Below are 19,098 nucleotides of genomic sequence, written 5' to 3'. Positions count from 1 at the left end.
CGGGATAGTCCAAACCTTCCTTTATAGTTTTCGAGTAACCCTAACCACTTAAGAATAAACCCGAGAATAGCAACCGACAATATGGTATTGTAGCAAGAGTCTTTGGTCACTTGCAACGACAATGTTGTTCTTAGCTAGCTTAGCTCCACAACCCTAAAATTTAAATACAAACCCATGGAAAAAACCCTACAATTATGCCATTACTAAGTTACTCCAAACTTAAAAGAAGCTACATTTAAGATGTGTTGATAAGAACATAAATTTACGTGATTACGTTAATATATCTTTTTTACTTTCATTTTAATTCATATTTAAAAACGGGTTAATTCAAGAATTCTAGTCTTATTTATTTTATTTTTTTACTAGAATAATCCAAATTAACTCCATTGTCAACTTTTGAAATGGGTGAAAGTGGTCATCTCCTAATCTGACCCCATCACCTTTAGATTAATCCAAATTTTACTGTGTAAAGAAGTGATTGACTCAAACCAGCATATATTCCTGGCCGACGAGAACCAAATAAAGTAGCAAAACTCCACATTATTTTAGTTGTTACCATCTAGATACACATTTAGGCAGATATTGTCTTCTTTGAGCTTTTCTTTCGGGCTTCTTCTCAAAGCTTTAAAACGCGTCTGCTAGGGACGCTAGGTGAAGATTTCCACACCCTTATAGTGATTTGTTCTCCTCCCCAACCAACGTGGGACATCACATCAGTACTCTAAATTGCAAAAAAAATTCGAAATTTTTGTAAATCTACGAAGAATTTTAATAATTTAATCTACAAGATTAATCGAAAAAGGAAGGAGGGAGTGGGAAGAGATTTATCCTCGTTAGCTAAACGGGCCAAGAAGAAAGATTCTCCCTTCCGGCCACATGGCCTCACTTTGATATACATAAATAAATCAATAAATAATATATATATAATATATATATGTGGAGAGTTTCAAATAAAGAATGAAATAGAAGGATGGGCTGGCTACACGTATCTGTTGGGCTCAGATAATCCCAATGGGCCGTTGGCAAAGCCCACCTTCCTGTCTATCAGACCAGAAAATAGATGACAAAATTATAAAAGGATTATATAATTAATAAAAATAATGAGTATAATTGAATTGGAAGAAGATGTATACCGTTGATGGAATCATGTGTGTGTGAGTTAAGGTTTCTAGATTTTTCCACACAACTTGGGGTTTGTTAGTTGGTCGTTTTGTTGCCAAGCATGCGAACACGTATCTTGTACCTCTCTCAACTGCGCCGCATTTCAACGTCAATTACTCTTAGATCTCTTTAATATAAAAATCATCGCCGCTATCAAATTAGGGCAGTCTCTAGCTCGCTCTCGCGCTCGCGCTCGCGCTCATTCTTCCTCTTCACTTCTCCAACCCCATACCCCCTATTCCTTCCGGCTGGATCGAGCATTTCTTCTCAGGTATTCACTCTTTTCACATCCACTTTCTTTGCTACTACGCTGGAAACCGAATAAAGTTTGTAGAACCCAATCAATCAATCAATCTATCTATCAATAAGTCGCTTATATGATGGTGGGGAATCTGATTGAGAATCTCGGGTTCATTTCTGTGGTACGACCAAAAGTCTGTCATGTTTTGAGCTGGTTACTAGTCGAATCCAAAATGCCTTGCGGTTTGTGGGGTTTTAGATTAATGGAGATTTTTCCATCATGGAATGTTCCTTCGTGAGGAAAGGATTCTTTACCGTGGTTTACACCACGAGATAGCTTTCTAAATGTACTAATAGTAAGAGGATTGTTTTCCCTTTCTTACATGATCGATGGTTGAGCAATTTTCTTTGACTGGACATTTCGTGATATTATTTATCTTGGGAAACCAGTCAAGTGATATCGTTGTTGATAAGTTTTTGATTGTTTCCAGCTTTATCTTTTCTGTCGGGTGTCAGAAGGGCGGGAACTCCCAAAACATCTTGAATGCCAGACTCACTCTCTAGTTTTACCTATTTTGGCTTTCTTTTAGAATAACCGTTATTGTGTCGCTTATTCCTTTTCCACTTTATACCATGGTTCTCATGGACCAAGTTACTGTAGTCGAGACATTGGTGTCACTTCGATGTAAATAATCTAAATTTCCATAAGGAGAGGCTTGTTATTTTTTTTTTTTTTTTTTTTTTTTTTTTTTTTTTTTTTTTTTTTTTTTTTTAAGCATTTGCTTTATTTGCGCAAATTTACGTTTTTGGTGTTTTATGGAGCAGATGGACCACGTTGATGGGAGATAAATGAGAGGGATGAAGAAATTTATAATTAGCCAGAATTCATAGTGACTTGCTCTAGTTTATAAAGGTTTTATGCCTGTCATGGAAGCTGATAAAACTGACCCCATTCGTGCTGAAGAATTGAAATCCCAAGCAAATGAAGCATTTAAAGGTAAACATTTGTACCTTTTAGGTGTATCTGGTCATTGGTTCTCTAAGATGAATATAAAAACTGAAAAGTGAAAGCAGCTGTACTTAAATGATTTTTTGGTTTTCTTTCTTGTGAATACATCAAGATACCTGCAGCAAGAATTCACGAACATGCTGCAGGCCTAGTTCATTTAATTTTCTCTGGCCAAAAGTATGTTTCGTGGGAAGTATTTTAATTAGTGCTCTATGTTGAAGAAAAGTCTACAACTCTTATGAAGTTACTTGTTACTGAACTATTTTTGCTTGATTTCAGCCCACAAGTATGCTCAAGCAATTGATCTTTATACACAAGCAATTGAGCTAAATGGACAGAATGCTGTATACTGGGCAAACCGTGCGTTTGCACATACTAAATTGGAGGAGTATGGCAGTGCAATCCAGGATGCATCAAAGGCTATAGAAATAGACCCTAGATATTCAAAAGTAGGATCAACATTTAAACAGTATAATACAATTTTATGTACTTTTACAATCATTTTTGACCACTTTCTGCAAATTATCCTATTCGACAGGGTTATTATAGGAGAGGTGCTGCTTTTCTTGCTATGGGGAAACTCAAAGATGCACTTAAAGATTTTCAACAGGTATGTCAGGCTTTTGTCGTGAAGTTTTGACTTGTGTTGTTACTGAAAACTATGGTTAACTCTCATTTGCTTTTAACAGCTGAATATCAGTTATGATGCATTGCTATACTCATTTGTGCATCTGTTCCCTTTTATCAGCAGAAATTTCAGTTGGGAGTTTGTACTGTTGTCCGACTGTTTTATTCATCATATGGATAAGTTATTTGTTGAGCTCTTTTTCTCAATATGGTGGTACTAGTGGCTGTTGGCAAATCAATGAGGAGAAACTGTTTCTGTTGCTTTTACTTTGGCATCCCTAAGTTGATCTCAACTTATATTACAGTATCTTATAGTGACCGTGTTTGTGAAAAGCAAGCTCTGTTTGCTATTGTTTGGGGCATTCGTCTATTAATTGGCTCTTTTGTAATTATAATTTTTGGCATGATTTTTTTTCGATTGAAGCCCTTTTTGTTGTTAGCTGGGCTCATCCTCCCTTTTTTGTGGGCTGATTTTTTATGTATGCCTTTTTTCTTTAATTCCCTCAATGAAAGCACGGTTTTGTTTTGTTTGATCTAGCTCAAGAAGATCTGTCCCAATGATCCTGATGCTGCTAAGAAATTGAAGGAATGTGAAAAGGCAGTCATGAAGCTTAAGTTTGAAGAGGCAATTTCTGTTCCAGAATCAGAGAAGCGTTCAGTAGCTGAATCCATTGATTTCCATCTAATCGGTAATTTTTCTCTCTTGAGATGCTAATGGCACCATCACACCTTCAAGCTTGTGCAACTAGACCCCTCTCCTTGAGAGAATATACCCCATTTTTAGAAAATGATTCAATTTATCCCTTTAATCAACTTTCTAAGTGTTGTTGAAGACTATTAATTGAAAAAAATCTCTTGTCTATTTTCTCGAATTTTATAATATTTAGTACCATTGAAGTCTTCATCTGTGCACCCCTCTTTTGAGATGGTTATCCAGAGTGAGTAAAGAGTTGTCATATATGCTAAAGACACATTATAGTCAGCCAAAAAGCATGAGATCATGGGATCAAGACCAGTGGGGAGGTCACACATTAAAGATATTAAGGGATCATCTGATTACAATTTTAATTTCCCTTTTCTTTCTTCTTAGTTTTCTGCTTGCTGAATACAGATTCTTAAGTTTAATCATCATTCTCTTGTTCTATTATTATAATTATTATTTTTATTTTTATTATTTTTTAGTTGCTTTATGAAGTAGTAAGACTCATTTGTAATTTTATGGTAGAGGTTGAGCCACAGTATACTGGTGCAAAGATAGAAGGAGAGGTTGTAACATTGGATTTTGTGAAGAAGATGATCGATGGTTTTAAAAACCAGAAAAGCTTGCACAAACGGTACGTGTGATGATTAACGTCATTTATCTGTGCTATGCCATATGCGAGAATAAATTGTGATGTTGCTATTGGTTTTATTTTGTAGATACGCATTCCAAATTGTATTACAAGTCAGAGAAATCATGTGTGCCCTTCCGTCTCTTGTTGATGTTAAAATTCCGGAGGGCAAACATTTAACCGTTTGTGGAGATGTACATGGTCAGGTCAGGTTTCTTTTATTTAAAACACGTAATTGTGATATCATCTGTCTTAGTGGCGACAGTGGAGCCATTAAATATGCTTGGTATGTTCTTCAGAAATGAACAGTTCAGTGAGAAGGAATTATATCATCGAAATTCTTGTTTATGTTTTTCAGTTAAAACTTTGGCATCCATCATGTTGTATATTTGAATTGGTATCTCTTGTTTCATAATACATCTATGTTGTGTTTTACCATCATGTGAAATGTGAATTTCTAATATTTGAATATATTGTGTATTTATTGTTTATGTTTTATTGCAGATGGTAGGCATACTTACATATATACCTTTATGATGTCTGCAGTTCTATGATCTCTTAAATATTTTTGAGCTTAATGGGCTTCCATCAGACGAAAATCCATACCTCTTTAATGGAGACTTTGTGGATAGAGGTTCATTTTCCGTGGAGGTCATTCTCACCTTGTTTGCATTCAAATGCATGTCTCCGTCAGGTAAATTTCCTCCAAAGACTGTTACATTACACATCTTTGATGGACATTCTTCCTGCAAACATTTACAAGTCTACGGCATTGGGGCAGCTTCTAACAATTTTGAAAGCTGTGCTTTATATCGAAGTTATCCAAAAATCTTGAAAAACTAGGAACTCGAGCTGTGAGTTCTGATTGCTGTAGTTTTTGGTAACTGTACAGTAGTTGAACTTCAGTTTAAACTTAATTTAAAAAAAATCCAAATAGTTAGTTAAGCAGTAGCAAAAACAATTTCAATTATGAAGCTCTTCTCCCTTAACCAGACAGTTAGCGTATTTATTTTGGATTATATCTTTTCTCCAGACTAGAAATTCCAAGATAATAGCATGCCCCGTACACCCTTTTACCATCACAATTTTATCTAACCATTTATGGTTTTATTTAGTATCAACTGCTTCCTCGCTCCCTTGTGGCCTGTGAACTTGCTTTCATATGATGAAATTTTGGTTCATTTGTCAACTTTCAGCAATACATTTGTCCAGAGGAAATCATGAGAGCAAGAGCATGAACAAGATTTATGGCTTTGAGGGTGAAGTTCGATCAAAGTTGAACGAAACGTTTGTGGAACTATTTGCAGAAGTATTTTGCTCCTTACCTTTGGCTTATGTTCTAAATGAGAAGGTTTTTGTGGCTCATGGAGGTCTTTTTAGTGTTGATGGGGTAAAACTCTCTGATATTAGAGCAATAGATCGATTTTGCGAACCTCCTGAGGAAGGTGAATTCCATATTTTTTTTGTTTGTTTAATATTCTATTCTGTGCTTATCTTAATTCTAATGCATACTGCCTACCATAATATGCTTGAAGCTAAAGTGCCATCGTAACCTCTTGGTGGCATAGCCTTTCTGTTTCTGCCATTGGTGTTTTCTGTGTGTGCTTGTATCTGGGCTTGGCATGTCTTGAACACAGAAACTCATTTCCAGTATATTCTTGAAGTTGAATAAAACCAGATTTTCTTGTGCCTTATATGTAACAGGATTAATGTGTGAAATCCTATGGAGTGATCCGCAACCTAATCCTGGGAGAGGACCTAGTAAACGAGGTGTAGGTCTTGCCTTCGGTGCAGATGTCACAAAAAGATTTTTGCAGGAGAACAACTTAGGTAACTGTTTTCTAGTTATGTACCTGCTGTTTGGTTGATTATGATAACTGTTTGATGACATACGGTACCAATAAATTACAGATTTAATTGTGCGATCCCATGAAGTCAAGGATGAAGGGTATGAGATCGAGCATGATGGTAAACTTATTACAGTATTTTCTGCTCCCAATTATTGTGACCAGGTATTTTCCTTTTCCATGGTTTGTATTTTTGTTACATACGTTATTAATTGTTTTAGAAAAGAACAGCATATATTACTTTTTAGCAATTATAGGTTAAATCCTTCTCCCATCAGGACTTGTTTGTCAATTCTCCTTTCGATTTTCAAAATTAAGTTGTTTCATGTATTTTCCATTTAAAATTCGTACGCATGGTCTGGTATATATTGATATTTGCAGATGGGAAATAAAGGGGCTTTTATTCGCTTTAAAGCACCAGATTTGAAGCCTGACATCGTAACCTTCTCAGCCGTGGTGAGTGTTCATTTTTCTAATCACCATGTTTATGGTCTTTTCTACGTAGATTTACCTTTTCTGAGGTCTTTACATTTTGTCATGCATTGTGATATTGCAGCCACATCCCGATGTAAAGCCAATGGCATACGCAAACAACTTCCTTCGGATGTTCCAATAGGTGGACAAAGTATCCATGTTGAACATACACGAGGCAACTGGAGAAGAGATTTAGCTTCATGTTTGGCAATATGCAGGTCACGTTGTGATTGTTTGTGGATGCTGCTGCTTCTTCCCAACGCTTTCTAACAGTTTAGTTGGATTTTTGTTCTTTTTACCTTCTAGGCTTCTATTTTGTCCCTTTGATTAGTCGCGCAAAAGTGTTCGAGTCAATTATGTATTTTGATGCATAGCTTTCTGGGTTGACATTTCTTTGATATGCACTCAAAGAAATTTGTGATCTGCAGAAATTTGATCCGATTGACTTTATTCAAAACAAAGTTTTTTGTTTTAGGATTGATTATTGCTTTCGCACACTTCCTCATTCAGTCTGCAGGCTCCCTCATGATTTTCTCACTCACTTTCTAGCTCCCTCTACGCTGGTTTATTGGACTTCTGGAGAAACGTTGCAGATGTTGGCCATCCATTGCACATATTGCCGCATTTGGTGTGGTCTATTGAACCGCAAACAATCCCTGCTTCTCCAGCAATACTTTATCCTCCTACCAAAGATGAACCAACACCAGGTGGAATTCTAAAGCATTTTTTTTTTATCCTTTGTTTCAAATAGGCTCAACCACACACAACTCATTCAAGTCTCCATACCCCACGTGACCCATTTGTACTTTAGCTCCCAATGGAAAGCAAAATTTTGCAATCTTATTGTCATAAATTATGAGAATGCGATTCATTTGTTCTTTTAGATAAGAGAGAACACAAGAGAAGAATGATAAAGGCTCCCGGAAGTCATACTCACCTAATAATAATCAATAATACACGAGTAACCAACCATTTGCAACATTCCCATGCTAACCTACAATGTCGTCCGCCAGTAGGGGTGGAACAAATCTGCCTTCTGAAAGAGTTTGCTCAAAGATGTGTCCCACTTTCAGAAGTTTACCCTGTGAACACGATGGGAATTGGATCAATTCTAAGGTACAGAATTAAGCAGGCAAAGAATTGGAAGAAGAAGCATAATCAATGTCAGCAATGACTTAAATGCAACATGCTGTGCAACAGTACCTCATCAAATGCTGCACCAATCATTTGAAGGCCGACAGGAAGGTTAGAAGACCCATCTCGAACAAATCCACAAGGCAACACCAAAGCAGGTAGTCCAGCTAAGTTGACATTGACCTGTATAGAGCATAAAACAAACAGAGGAGGAAACCAAAAGTCAACTTTTAGACTTGACACATATGGACAACAAAATTGTGGGTGATAAATTACAATTTCAAGACAGCCTAAGAGATGTTCTAAAGGAGGCTCTTCATAAGAAAGATTTTGACACAGAGGATAATGTGAAAAGTCTGGACTAATGAATTTAGGAAGAAATGCTTACAGTCATGATATCACCTGCATACATTGCCAATGGATCGTTCACCTTTTCAGCTGGCAACAAACAATGATCATATAAGTGCCGTACAACAAATTGAGAAACAAAACTTTCGACAGCATACCAATTTTATAAGCGGCAGATGGAGCAGCAGGTGATATTAAGATGTCATTTTCATCTAATGCTTCTTTGAAGCTTTTCTGAATAATGGTTCTCACCTGAAACACCGTTGCAATCATAAACAGCCCTTAAGCTCTTATCAAACATTCCGATAAGAAACATTCGGATTTTTTTTTTTTTTTTTTTTTTTTTTTGGGGGGGGGGGTGTTCAAGAACAGAAAAATTATGACGTGGCACCTGCTGAGCGCGCTTGTAGTAAGCATCATAATAACCAGCTGAGAGAGCATATGTTCCCATCAAAATTCTCATTTTAACCTGCGTTGAGAAAATGTGGATATATGAATTTTCCAGAAGGAAAGGATGAGGTTAAAATTCTATAACATATTTCACAAAAAAAAGGATACGAACCTTCTCAAAGTGAAGTAAAAATATTGAATGTGAATGCAAGAGAAATTTAAAGAGTATCCAAATAGTACCTCCGAACCAAATCCTGTTGCTCGGGAATTTTCATATAGACCAGTTAGCTCATCAGCAACACCTTGATTTCCATATCTATATGTAGGTTATAGTGGCCAAATTGAATCAGAATAAGTTGTTATCACAATACAGTAACAAAACAAAAGCACCTGAAAGAATATTTAGATATTCTATGGTTTTTCAACTTGAGAGAACCAAGTAACAATTCAATTGATCCAATATCATCTGCTAAGGAAGTCCGCGAGAGAAATTTTGAGATCCTACACTGGTTGAGGAGGAGAACAAAGCATTCTTTATAAGGGTGTGGAAAACTCCCCTAGCAGACACGTTTTAAAAACCTTGAGGGGAAGCCCGAAGGAAAAAGCACAAAGAGAACAATATCTGCTAGCGGTGGGCTTGAGCCGTTACAAATGATATCAAAGCCAAACATGAGGCGATGTGCCAGTGAGAAGGTTAAGCCCTGAAGGGGGGTGGACACGAGGCGGTGTGCCAGCAAGGTCGCTAGGCCCCAAAGGGGGTGGATTGGCGGGTCCCACATTGATTGGAGAAGGGAATGAGTGCCAACGAAGACGCTAGGCATTGAAGGGGGTGGATTGTGAGATCCTACATCGGTTGGGGAGGAGAACGAAGCATTCTTTATAAGGGTGTGGAAACCTCCCCTAGCAAATGCGTTTTAAAAACCTTAAGAGGAAGCCGTAAAGGGAAAGCCTAAAAAGGACGATATCTGCTAGCGGTGGGCTTGGAACGTTCAGAAATTTCTTTAACCTGAACATCGAACATTACAGCTTCCTCTGTCTTCTCTTGATGAAAAATATTAGATTCTTTTTTCTTACAAGAAAAAATTAAACATTTCTTAAAACAAATGTGTCCCTCATCATGTTACCTGACTCCATCATATCGTGCCAAGTTTGAAGAGGATTCAGATGATGCAAGAATGTAATAGGCAGGCAGCCCAAGAGAGAATGATGGCAATGATACCTACAAGAAACAAAAGTTCAGAAGGGAATGAATAAAGAAAATATTCAAGTCAAGTTGAAATAAAGCACCAAAAGCTTTGAAAATTAAAAGCAAATATAAACCTCATTGATGGAGCATCCTAGTTCTTCAAGATGTGAAGCAGCAGCACGTATTGCAGAATTTACTTCACCATCAACACCATTTTCAAGAGTTTCACGAATTAGGCCAATCCTCAATCCTTTCAAGGGTTTAGATTCCAATGAATCAACCGCACTAAATTGCGATGCAAAATCAGGAACCTCCTGAAAGATGTGCACGAAAAAAAATTTAAAAAAATGCTACAAGAATGCACCATATTATGAAATTACCCGACGAGTGATGAGAAAATTCATTATGTGATTCTAATCAATGATTGAATTGGCTAAACGAGGCCCGGAGGTTCTTTTCCCTTGAAGAGACAAGGCGGTCTTGAAGCGGTATGCGACATAAGCCTCAAATTTAAGTAAGAACATGAAACAAATCCTAAATTAGTAAAAGTTCATATTGTCAAAACTTAAATGTTATATCGTTTAAGAATGAAGCGCATCAATACTATTCTTTTAGTCATTACACGAGGCATAGAGACGTTAAGCCTTAGTGCATTTTCAAAAACGTGCAAGTCTCTTCTATGAGAGGCATAAGCCTCTTGTGGTTCAAAGGAGGCACAAGGCTCAAGGCTAAAAGTAAGAGCCTTGTCTTAAGGCAAGCCAACAGGCGTTTAAAACTGATTCTAGTCTACAGTTTCCAACCTCAAACAGCTAGCTTTCCTAAGCGCTAGAGACATAAATCCTTACGATGAATCAATAACACAACATGGGACTACCAAAGTCGCTTAATAACGTTAAGTTTTCCAAGAACCAGGCATAGGACAACTTTCCTCTGTCACGCTCAAGGTCGGAAAACGCTACGAAACTTAAAACAATAGCAAAGGAGGAATTTAAAGAACAAAAAATGAAAAAAGGCAAGAAAGTGTTTACTCGTTTACTACTAGTGGCATCATGTGTATCATGGCCAGAAATTGCATGTAGAAGAATCCCAGCATCAGCAACTGTTGTACTCAAGCAGCCAATAACATCAAGTGATGAAGCGTAGGCCATAAGTCCAAATCTTGAGACACGACCATACGTTGGTTTCAACCCGACAACACCACAAAAGGATGCTGGCTGCCGCACACTTCCACCTGTATCACTCCCCAATGACACCACACACTGCCTAGCAGAAACAGCTGAAGCAGACCCTCCTGATGATCCTCCTGGAACCCTACTCAAATCCCACGGATTTGCAGTCACCTAATGAATGAACAGACGCACCACCTGAGTAAACCAACCCCCGTTACCAGTGGAAACAAACACCACAGCCGCAATTCTACCATATAACTACAACATGCTCAAACCCCATTAAAAATTCCACTTCTCAACTCATTTTCATGACAAAACGAATGCTAATAGGAAAACAAGCAACCACACACACTTCCAGCCCCTTATTTCGAAAAGCCCATATGATTATAAGCAGGGGGCGGTTATATACATTAAAGAAAACACAAACCTGGAACGCAGAGCCTTCAGTAGAACTGCCCATGCCAAACTCATCCAAATTGGTCTTCCCAATCACAATCCCACCCAACTCCTTGATTCTCTTCACAGCAGTAGCATCAAATGGCGGTCGATACCCTTCCAGAATCCGAGAACCACCAGTGGAAGGCATACCCGCAGTACAAATATTGTCCTTAACACCCACAAACACCCCAGCCAAAGGACCCACTTCCTCATTTCTCTGAATTTTGCCATCAATCTCACGGGCATCAGAGAGGACGCTTTCAGAGACGTGAAGAAATGAGTTGAGGTGAGGCTCCAATGCTCGAAGGCGATTAAGATAGGACTCGGCTAGTTGGGTGGCAGTGATTTGGCGGGAAAGAAGGGAATGGCGGATTGAGAGAATTTGGGAGTGAAGGGATTGGGAAGCATTGGAAGAGGGAAGTTGGTCTGTGAGAGCGGAATTGGCGATGGGATATGCAGTTTGTTTGGAGTGAAAGAAGAATGGTTTGGAGGGAAGATGGAGAGGGAAGCGAGAAAGAGAGCAGCGAGGGGGTTGCAGTGTGGATAGCATATTCGCCGCTGAATACAGAGCTCAGGGAAGACTGAACAACAAGCCTTACCTTACATATGATGCCTCAAGTAATTCCTAATTTTATCATTTTAAATTAAATTAAAGACAATAGAGAAAATTTGGGCTTGATCCTTGGGATGATTAAGCCCATTTAGAACTAAGTCCCATTGATCACAAGTCCAGCCCAAAAGGTCAGGCCCAAATTCAGGCCTTTTATAATAAACTTGGGCCGAATATACTTTTAATCTGTCCTTTTTTTTCTTCAATTTAGGTCCTCTGATTAAATAATAATAATAATTAAGTCTCTCACAATTAATGTTGAAATTACGTAATAAACTTTGTTGAGAAAAAAAAAAAATGTCATTTAACAAAATAAAATTTGGAAACTCCCACTAATTCTTTAATTTAGAATGAAAATTAGAAACTGCTCTCTTATTCAAAACTAAATGAGAGACTAAATTGAAGAGTTAAAACACAATTGAAATCACATCTTTTTAAACCGTAAAGAATAAACGATCGTACAAAAAGAATATAATCTGCCCATGCCGAGTTTAACTAATCAAACAGAAGTTAATAAGCAGAGATGAAGTGAAGAAAGTACTGTACCGTGTACCGTGAATGTGAAACGAAATAGTATTTGGAAAGAATGAACATCATACAAGACACTAAACCAATAGTCCGAACATAATTTGAGACCTAAATGGGGAGATAGAATTCCAATCATGAGTTATGAAATCTGTAGGAGCAAACGGTTGGGTGAAAATACATACATACACAAAATCAAACATGGTTTTTGCTACAAGTAGAAAGGCAATCAGGTCTAGCAGCTGGGATATAATATACAAGGAGATGTGACTATGCCGAGAGCAAGATTCTTTACATGGTAATGTGACAAGGTTAATGAATGCAAGTTTCACAAGTACTGAGATAGATCGGCCTGGCCTTCCAAATCCCAAATGACCACTTTTCCATCCAAACCTGTAAGGTCAGGGCAGATAGCTTTGATTAAAAGAAGCCTCCTCATAAGTTACAATCATTGTCCAGACGTAAAAATGAAGATTTATGAACAAGAAGTTGATCGATCTCTTCCTTTTAACAAACCTGAAGTGCTGAACCGCTTTATAGTGGAAACCCCTGGCTCTCTAAGAGGCACAATACAACTACAGTTCAAAAAAGAATCATATTACGTCATGCACATTTAAAGGTCAAGGCCACCCCAAGTCCATAGGCACTTTTTGCTAATCCGCTCAGATTACGAGGCCTTCTCTGTAAAAGGCTCTCTAAATAAGCAATTATTAAGTGGATATGGGGCATCCTTCCTGGAAATCAAAATGATTCACAAGAATCAACCTAGTAGAATAAACAGAAAAGATGTTCAATAATAACATACGTTATGCAATTCTCGTGGACGCATCCGCGCAATCTTGAAGATTCAACTGAATCATTGCCAACACCATGCTTCGATTGACCATACAACTTCCCAAATGCCTCTGAAAACTGATCGAGAAAAAAAAGGTATATCACAAAATCAGCGTGCTAGTAAAACCAGCTAGCAAAGTTTAAACAAGTAGAGAATAGCTATGAAATATAAAACTGAAGGCACATCATCGTCAAACGCCTACTTAGCTTTGAACCACCATTTCTTTAATGAATTACGAACCTAAAACTTGCATGTTCATTTCATAGTTGAACCAGCAGACAATGCATTCTATTTACGGCTAACGTTGTAAAATAATTGTTTAACTGACAGAAACTTTAAGCTATGCAATACCTGGGATCCATATTTTGAACCTGATGCTGTTTTCCTTTCACCAAGAAATCTTATAAAGCTCCTAGTTGTGGTGGGGGGAGGGGAAGCACATACATCACTTCAAATATTCCTCAAAAAGTTGCAATATATTAAAGATAAAACAATTTATTAAAAGCTTAGCTCACCAGATCCCTCTTTCATCAGCAGCAAAAGCCATAGGATTGCAATCAAATCCTGTACCTATAACCATTCTCTCAGAAACAAATAGTATCTGAAAGAGTGTTATATTGATACAAAAAGATTCAAGATTAGAAAGCGAAATAATACATTGTACATAAAGAATGATAAGAAAAACTCAAAGAGTAAAGAAAAATGGATGCTGACCCACATCACGAAGAGGCAAATCTCGGAATGCAACACTCTGGGCTAGAGGAGAAGGACCAACTTCATCAACGAAGTAAATCATCGAATTGTGTCCTGCAGCATTTAAATGAAAGGTACATCAGTAGAAAACAAACAAATTACCATCTTAACTACTAGAGCATAACCAACAAGGCTCCCGTTAAATCCTATAAATTGTTTTCAATGCCCAAATCAGAAGCTAATTAAAACAATGTGTGAAATTGCATAATTACAATTGTTAAATAACAAAGTAAACCAATGAACTTTTACACAGTTATAGTTGGAGGCGAAACGATGTATATGAGTGACTTAACTATACGAGTAAAATTCAATCTTGTTGCCATTTCACATGCTATAGTTTTAACTTATAAGGTTGCCTCTGTAAATAATTTGCAGAGAGGAGGCATTTCTGACCTGCATAAGCTAAGGTATTGCCACTTGGTGACCACTTCACGCCAAATGCCCAAGAGAATGAAAGATCGAGCTGAACAATTAACTAATTCACCAAAAGAAATACTCATAAATAATATGCACTACTTCGCTTGTCAAAGGAGAGATGAAGAGTGAACCATTTCTTTTTCAAGGGGAACGTTCAAAGCATTCAAATTTGAATTAATAAAGACAATCAGAAACACTCAGTGTGAAGGAAATAGTTGTCATGCAAACCCCGATTTATGTTTTCAAATTTATTATTTAATGCCAAGGACAACTCAGAAACAAGTAATTATTTTATGAACAATTTAAGAATTTTACTCTTCCAAGCACAAGAAAAATTATTCACTGCAAAATGAAAGACCAAATATTGAACCTCTCCGAACTTTGAATCCGAAAATTTGCCTGCTCTTGAATCCCTGTTAAATTTCATTAGGCATCAGTAACTTGTAAATCCATCCTACAATATTTCATGAGATGATTACAGTCTAAACTATTATCTACATACTTTGTGTCCACGCCTTTAATGAAGGTGGAAAAGATTCGACATTTTCCATCCGTTGAGGTTGTTGCAAGAAGCAGCTGTGAATAAAATGTAAAATAAAATTAAATCCATGAAATGCAACCATAATTTTGTTCAGGAAAGCACTAAAATATATTAATTGCAGATTTTATAAAAAGACTAAAAAATTGTGTCCATGTAAATTCACATATAATGGTGGATAGAAGGATAAAACAAACATTATTGGGATGCCAAGCAACATTTGTCACAGAAGAATCATGTCTTTTCCTGATAAGTTTACTGACCCACCTGTGGAAGGTAAACCATGAACACGTCAATTATAGAAAACTAAGGCATAAATCTAACTAGGTGAAGCAATAATAAAGAGATTTTTCATTTCTGAACAGAAACAGAAATGTATTGATTATGGATAGAAAATAAACTAAAGCATTGGATTACAAAGCCCATGAAACAAAAAAAAAAAAAAAAAAAAAAAAAAAAAAAAAAAAAAAAAAAAAAAAAAAAATTAGAAACCACAAGAAGCGGCCCAGAGTTTTAAAGACAAAATAGATATATAAACAAAAATTAATAAAACCAACAAAAAGAGCAGATCAACAAGTAGGCACCCCCATAGCATCCTGCCTAGGTCAAAGCAAAAAAAAGATACAGTAAACATAGAAATTATCAACTGTATCAACTGAAAATGTTGCCATTCCTCCACACATATGCATATGAACTAATAGTTCAATCTGTTAAAATTTGACCCAGCATATAATACAGGTAAATGGCTTATAACATTTTTCATGAACAAATGCATAGAAGCATGCCACTGGCTGCAAATAGGGTGTACAAACTGAACTTTTTGCAGCAAGTTTTGGAAAGAAAATAAACACCAAAATTGGAGGGAACTAACAGCAAAGCACTTTGGTTTCCACCTATCATAAAGAACCATCAAAGAAAACTATGGAATAGATCACACACTCAATCGATAGCTTACCAAAATTTTGAAATTCACAAGCATAGGATTAGTGATTGGAATGACACTTTTAGTTCAACTTATACAGGTCAAAGCTCTTAAATTACAAAACGTTTCTTGAATAATATAAGAATTAATAGCAATAACTTCATCATATAGCAGACTTTCCATTTTCATGGAAAATAAAAGCAATAGGCACAACATCTTGGACAAAAAGAAATAAAGAGCCATACCAATTGTTCTCTTGTTCATAGTAGCATATGCAAACAGTTTTTGCCCCACTTCCAACTGCGAACTTGTTTTCTAGGGGTAAGAAAAAAACCAAACATTTAAATATAAAAGAAGGGAAACCCAAATTTGATTAAAATAGTATTTTCTTCAGGATGTTGTGATTTCTGAATGACAATAAATTATGCAAGAACTTAAATGGTGTTCAAAAATCATTAATGCAGGAAAAGAAGTGATAGAAAGCCATTGGAATTCACAAAGGGGCCATCAAACCAAACGTGAAATTATTTTGTCATTTTGTCTAAAGGACTTTCATGATCCAGCATGTTGAATAGGTAAAAACTTTGAGGATCAGTTCATGTTTATCAATGCCAGGTCTACCCGATATTGCATTCATAAACAAGAAAATCTTTTAAATTTGGAAACTTTGATGACTGACAAAAATTCAAAATTGTCAGTGAGAAGAAGGTTTACTGGACATTGACAAAAAATTAAAATTGACAGTACCAATGAATATGCTGATCGAGACATTTAACTATACTGGGACATTGACCAAAAAAGGTGTTCATAGATGTGTAACTGATAGGATGAAACATACAAAATGTGGAAACTTGAGGATGATATGAACAACATAGGTCATGAGCAAGAGCAGGGCAGGAAATCTTGCACTACCTTTTGGACTCCACTGAACACAGAGTGCAGCTCGGTTTAGTCTAAGAATGACAAGAGTTGGTACCCATTCCGATCCTTCAAGGTTCCAAACATATCTAGAAAGACAAGAGATTGGTAGACTAATATGGTACATTTAAACAAGTAAAAGTCTAAAAAAACATGAATATGAGAGAACACTTACGAATTTCGATCATGAGATGCAGTCACAATTCTGTTTGACCTAACACTCCAGTCTATCCCCGAGATAAGTTGATCATGCTGACACAGAAAAGGTGGATAAATTGTCAGACATTAACAACATGACTTCATTGGAAATCTTTCATTACAAACTAACTACAAAAAGACTAGAGTGAAAGCAGAAAACATCACCCATGAATAGATAAATGCAGTAACCTCAGGTTTCATGTTTTATTTTTTCTCATAAACTATAAATGGAAAAAGTAAATTAAAAAGGTACCTTTTGGAGAACATGTACTCTTTCCCAGTTGTCTTGTAACGATTTATAAATGTGAACTTCATTATTGTTCGGACAAAATGCAACCACTATAAAGCATATCAAAAACATTAGCACAAGTGCAGTAAGATGAACCTAAACGTAAATGGGATATCATCGTCGTTTGCATTATCAGACAACTAGAAAATGCAGAGTATTGTCTAATTGCAATTACAGCAATTAATCTTAGAGCAAGCTATCCTCTTCTTTTTGTAATTACAGCAATCCATTTCAGCAATCAATGAAATGGTTTCTGATTTCAATCCAAAAAAAAAAAAAAAAAAAAAATGTAGAGTATTGAAGTAGCGAAGAAACAAACGCATCACCTCCCCCGCCCCGGTGGTGGCCACAAAAGTTTAGCAGCTGATCTGATGATGAACAGATCTGGTGGAGCTAATAAACAGCATAATCAGCATATACCTACCCCATAAGACATATTGGTTGTTGTATTTCGAACTGGGTGGAGATTGAGGCCATGTAACCTATCCTAGAGTTCTTCCCGCCATTTCTCAATAAAGCAAGCTAAATCTAGATCGCTAAAGCTGAATTGATATCATTTCCCTCTCTTTGATTGCTCAGAAAACATAGATAAGCGATCTCAATATATAAAATCTAGGAAAGTAATTGTTTCAACTTTTTCCTATACCGAGGACAAATGAAATACAGAAAACTCGACATTTCCATTCCTTTTATCCCGCACAAAACAGAAGCAAACAAGGGAGAAGGGTTCATTACTGGAGTGATCGGGGCTCCAAGCATGGCAAGTGATGCACTGAGCGAACTGGTGAACTGCAATTGCTGTCATTATTTCCCAGCTCCAGTAGAAAGAAGAAAAAAAAAAATCTCAGGAATCAACGACGGCTCGAAACTCTAGCTTCTCGGCGATTTTATCTAGCAATTGCTAGGGATTGTGAAGGTGAAAGCCTAAAAAGTGATTGAGAACTACAGCAGCGAGGGAGATCTCGGAAACACGAATGCGATCCAAATGGGAAAGCGACCATGGCGGAAACCAGCATGCGTGTGTATTAAGAAAGATTCTCTCTGCGCCAACGTCAGATTGTAAAATTAAGCTTTTTCTTTTAATCTTACCAAATATTGTTTTATTTTATTTTTCCTTTTTTTTTCTTTTTTTGGAAAATTGAACTAAATATACGAAATTATTACTCTCATGCTATGCTTAGAACTTTCAAGGGAATGATTTTAAATATTTTTAATTGAAAAAAAAAAAAAGGTCGGATTTTTGTAGGATTTTATAGATTTTAGAGGCAAACTAATTCTTTGATATTGTCATATTATTAATTTTTAATTAAAAGCCTATATTAATAAACTTTTTAATTTTATTTTACCATCCAAACATAAAATTTTAAATACATTTCTTAAACTTTCTTAATTCCATTAATTAAAATACTAGTTTAAGTATTTTAGAAAAAATTTAATATATTTTTTTATTATTAAATATTAATATCGTACTATATTTTGTGAGCGAGATCTTGTTTTAAAAATATCTATATTGCAACAAAAGAAAAAATAGTGAAATTGAAAGGACATTGTGACTTTTGTCGGCAACTTTTTGTTTGTTTCGAGGAAAATAAGTTCTATTCAAAATAAAATGTGATTTTATGTTTTATTCTTTCAAAATTGAAATTTACAAACTCATTGTGTAGATACGAAAAGGAAAAATAAAAAATTGCAATCTTCCTCGAAACAAAATTAAGTTAAAGATCATGAAACCACTAAAA

The 19,098-nt window shown here is 36.3% G+C and overlaps 3 protein-coding genes across 4 annotated transcripts; 1 reads left to right on the top strand and 2 right to left on the bottom strand.

Moving 5' to 3' along the window:
* The first annotated feature begins 1,225 nt into the window (after positions 1–1,225).
* On the top strand, positions 1,226–7,163 carry LOC111811222 (serine/threonine-protein phosphatase 5). The gene is made up of 13 exons (XM_023697979.2): positions 1,226–1,432; positions 2,227–2,398; positions 2,690–2,859; positions 2,949–3,020; positions 3,576–3,726; positions 4,263–4,371; positions 4,457–4,574; positions 4,915–5,062; positions 5,565–5,813; positions 6,073–6,198; positions 6,280–6,380; positions 6,597–6,671; positions 6,772–7,163. The coding sequence occupies exons 2-13, from the start codon at positions 2,320–2,322 to the stop codon at positions 6,829–6,831; spliced, it is 1,458 nt and encodes a 485-aa protein (XP_023553747.2). The 5' UTR covers positions 1,226–1,432; positions 2,227–2,319; the 3' UTR covers positions 6,832–7,163.
* Positions 7,164–7,509: 346 nt separating this feature from the next.
* On the bottom strand, positions 7,510–11,970 carry LOC111811221 (glutamyl-tRNA(Gln) amidotransferase subunit A, chloroplastic/mitochondrial). The gene is made up of 10 exons (XM_023697978.2): positions 11,344–11,970; positions 10,776–11,087; positions 9,882–10,061; positions 9,686–9,780; positions 8,802–8,877; positions 8,563–8,640; positions 8,330–8,423; positions 8,212–8,261; positions 7,893–8,006; positions 7,510–7,771 (listed from the first exon to the last, which is right to left on the bottom strand). The coding sequence occupies exons 1-10, from the start codon at positions 11,902–11,904 to the stop codon at positions 7,679–7,681; spliced, it is 1,653 nt and encodes a 550-aa protein (XP_023553746.2). The 5' UTR covers positions 11,905–11,970; the 3' UTR covers positions 7,510–7,678.
* Positions 11,971–12,656: 686 nt separating this feature from the next.
* LOC111811220 (actin-related protein 2/3 complex subunit 1B) lies at positions 12,657–18,412 on the bottom strand. Of its 2 annotated transcripts, XM_023697976.2 has the most exons (15): positions 18,095–18,409; positions 17,324–17,409; positions 17,048–17,124; positions 16,867–16,961; positions 16,200–16,269; positions 15,230–15,299; positions 14,997–15,070; positions 14,865–14,907; positions 14,471–14,552; positions 14,043–14,131; positions 13,840–13,925; positions 13,676–13,736; positions 13,295–13,401; positions 13,006–13,064; positions 12,657–12,882 (listed from the first exon to the last, which is right to left on the bottom strand). In XM_023697976.2, exons 1-15 carry the CDS (start codon positions 18,162–18,164, stop codon positions 12,818–12,820), a joined length of 1,134 nt encoding a protein of 377 aa, XP_023553744.2. In that variant the 5' UTR covers positions 18,165–18,409; the 3' UTR covers positions 12,657–12,817. The 2 variants fall into 2 exon arrangements, with proteins under 2 accessions (XP_023553744.2, XP_023553745.2); XM_023697977.2 differs by lacking the exons at positions 12,657–12,882; positions 13,006–13,064 and adding an exon at positions 13,072–13,223 and having other exon boundaries at positions 18,095–18,412.
* Positions 18,413–19,098: the final 686 nt, after the last annotated feature.

This window comes from Cucurbita pepo, chromosome 15 (genome assembly GCF_057944985.1).
Source record: "Cucurbita pepo subsp. pepo isolate OVF chromosome 15, ASM5794498v1, whole genome shotgun sequence".
Taxonomy (NCBI): Eukaryota; Viridiplantae; Streptophyta; class Magnoliopsida; order Cucurbitales; family Cucurbitaceae; genus Cucurbita; species Cucurbita pepo.
This window is presented reverse-complemented; position numbering and strand designations above follow the sequence as displayed.

What these genes read in the sequence shown, in the direction of transcription:
- LOC111811222 (XM_023697979.2), top strand. Translation starts at nt 2,320, where the DNA reads ATGCCTGTCATGGAAGCTGATAAAACTGACCCCATTCGTGCTGAAGAA. An exon ending in CAAATGCATGTCTCCGTCAG is followed by an intron (nt 5,063 to 5,564) that starts GTAAATTTCCTC and finishes GTCAACTTTCAG; the next exon opens with CAATACATTTGTCCAGAGGA. An exon ending in TCGTAACCTTCTCAGCCGTG is followed by an intron (nt 6,672 to 6,771) that starts GTGAGTGTTCAT and finishes GTGATATTGCAG; the next exon opens with CCACATCCCGATGTAAAGCC.
- LOC111811221 (XM_023697978.2), bottom strand. Translation starts at nt 11,904, where the DNA reads ATGCTATCCACACTGCAACCCCCTCGCTGCTCTCTTTCTCGCTTCCCT. An exon ending in CTGAAGGCTCTGCGTTCCAG is followed by an intron (nt 11,088 to 11,343) that starts GTTTGTGTTTTC and finishes TTCATTCATTAG; the next exon opens with GTGACTGCAAATCCGTGGGA. An exon ending in ATGCAGGTGATATCATGACT is followed by an intron (nt 8,007 to 8,211) that starts GTAAGCATTTCT and finishes TGCTCTATACAG; the next exon opens with GTCAATGTCAACTTAGCTGG.
- LOC111811220 (XM_023697976.2), bottom strand. Translation starts at nt 18,164, where the DNA reads ATGACAGCAATTGCAGTTCACCAGTTCGCTCAGTGCATCACTTGCCAT. An exon ending in TATGAACAAGAGAACAATTG is followed by an intron (nt 15,300 to 16,199) that starts GTATGGCTCTTT and finishes TACCTTCCACAG; the next exon opens with GTGGGTCAGTAAACTTATCA. An exon ending in CGGATTCAAAGTTCGGAGAG is followed by an intron (nt 14,553 to 14,864) that starts GTTCAATATTTG and finishes TTGGTGAATTAG; the next exon opens with TTAATTGTTCAGCTCGATCT.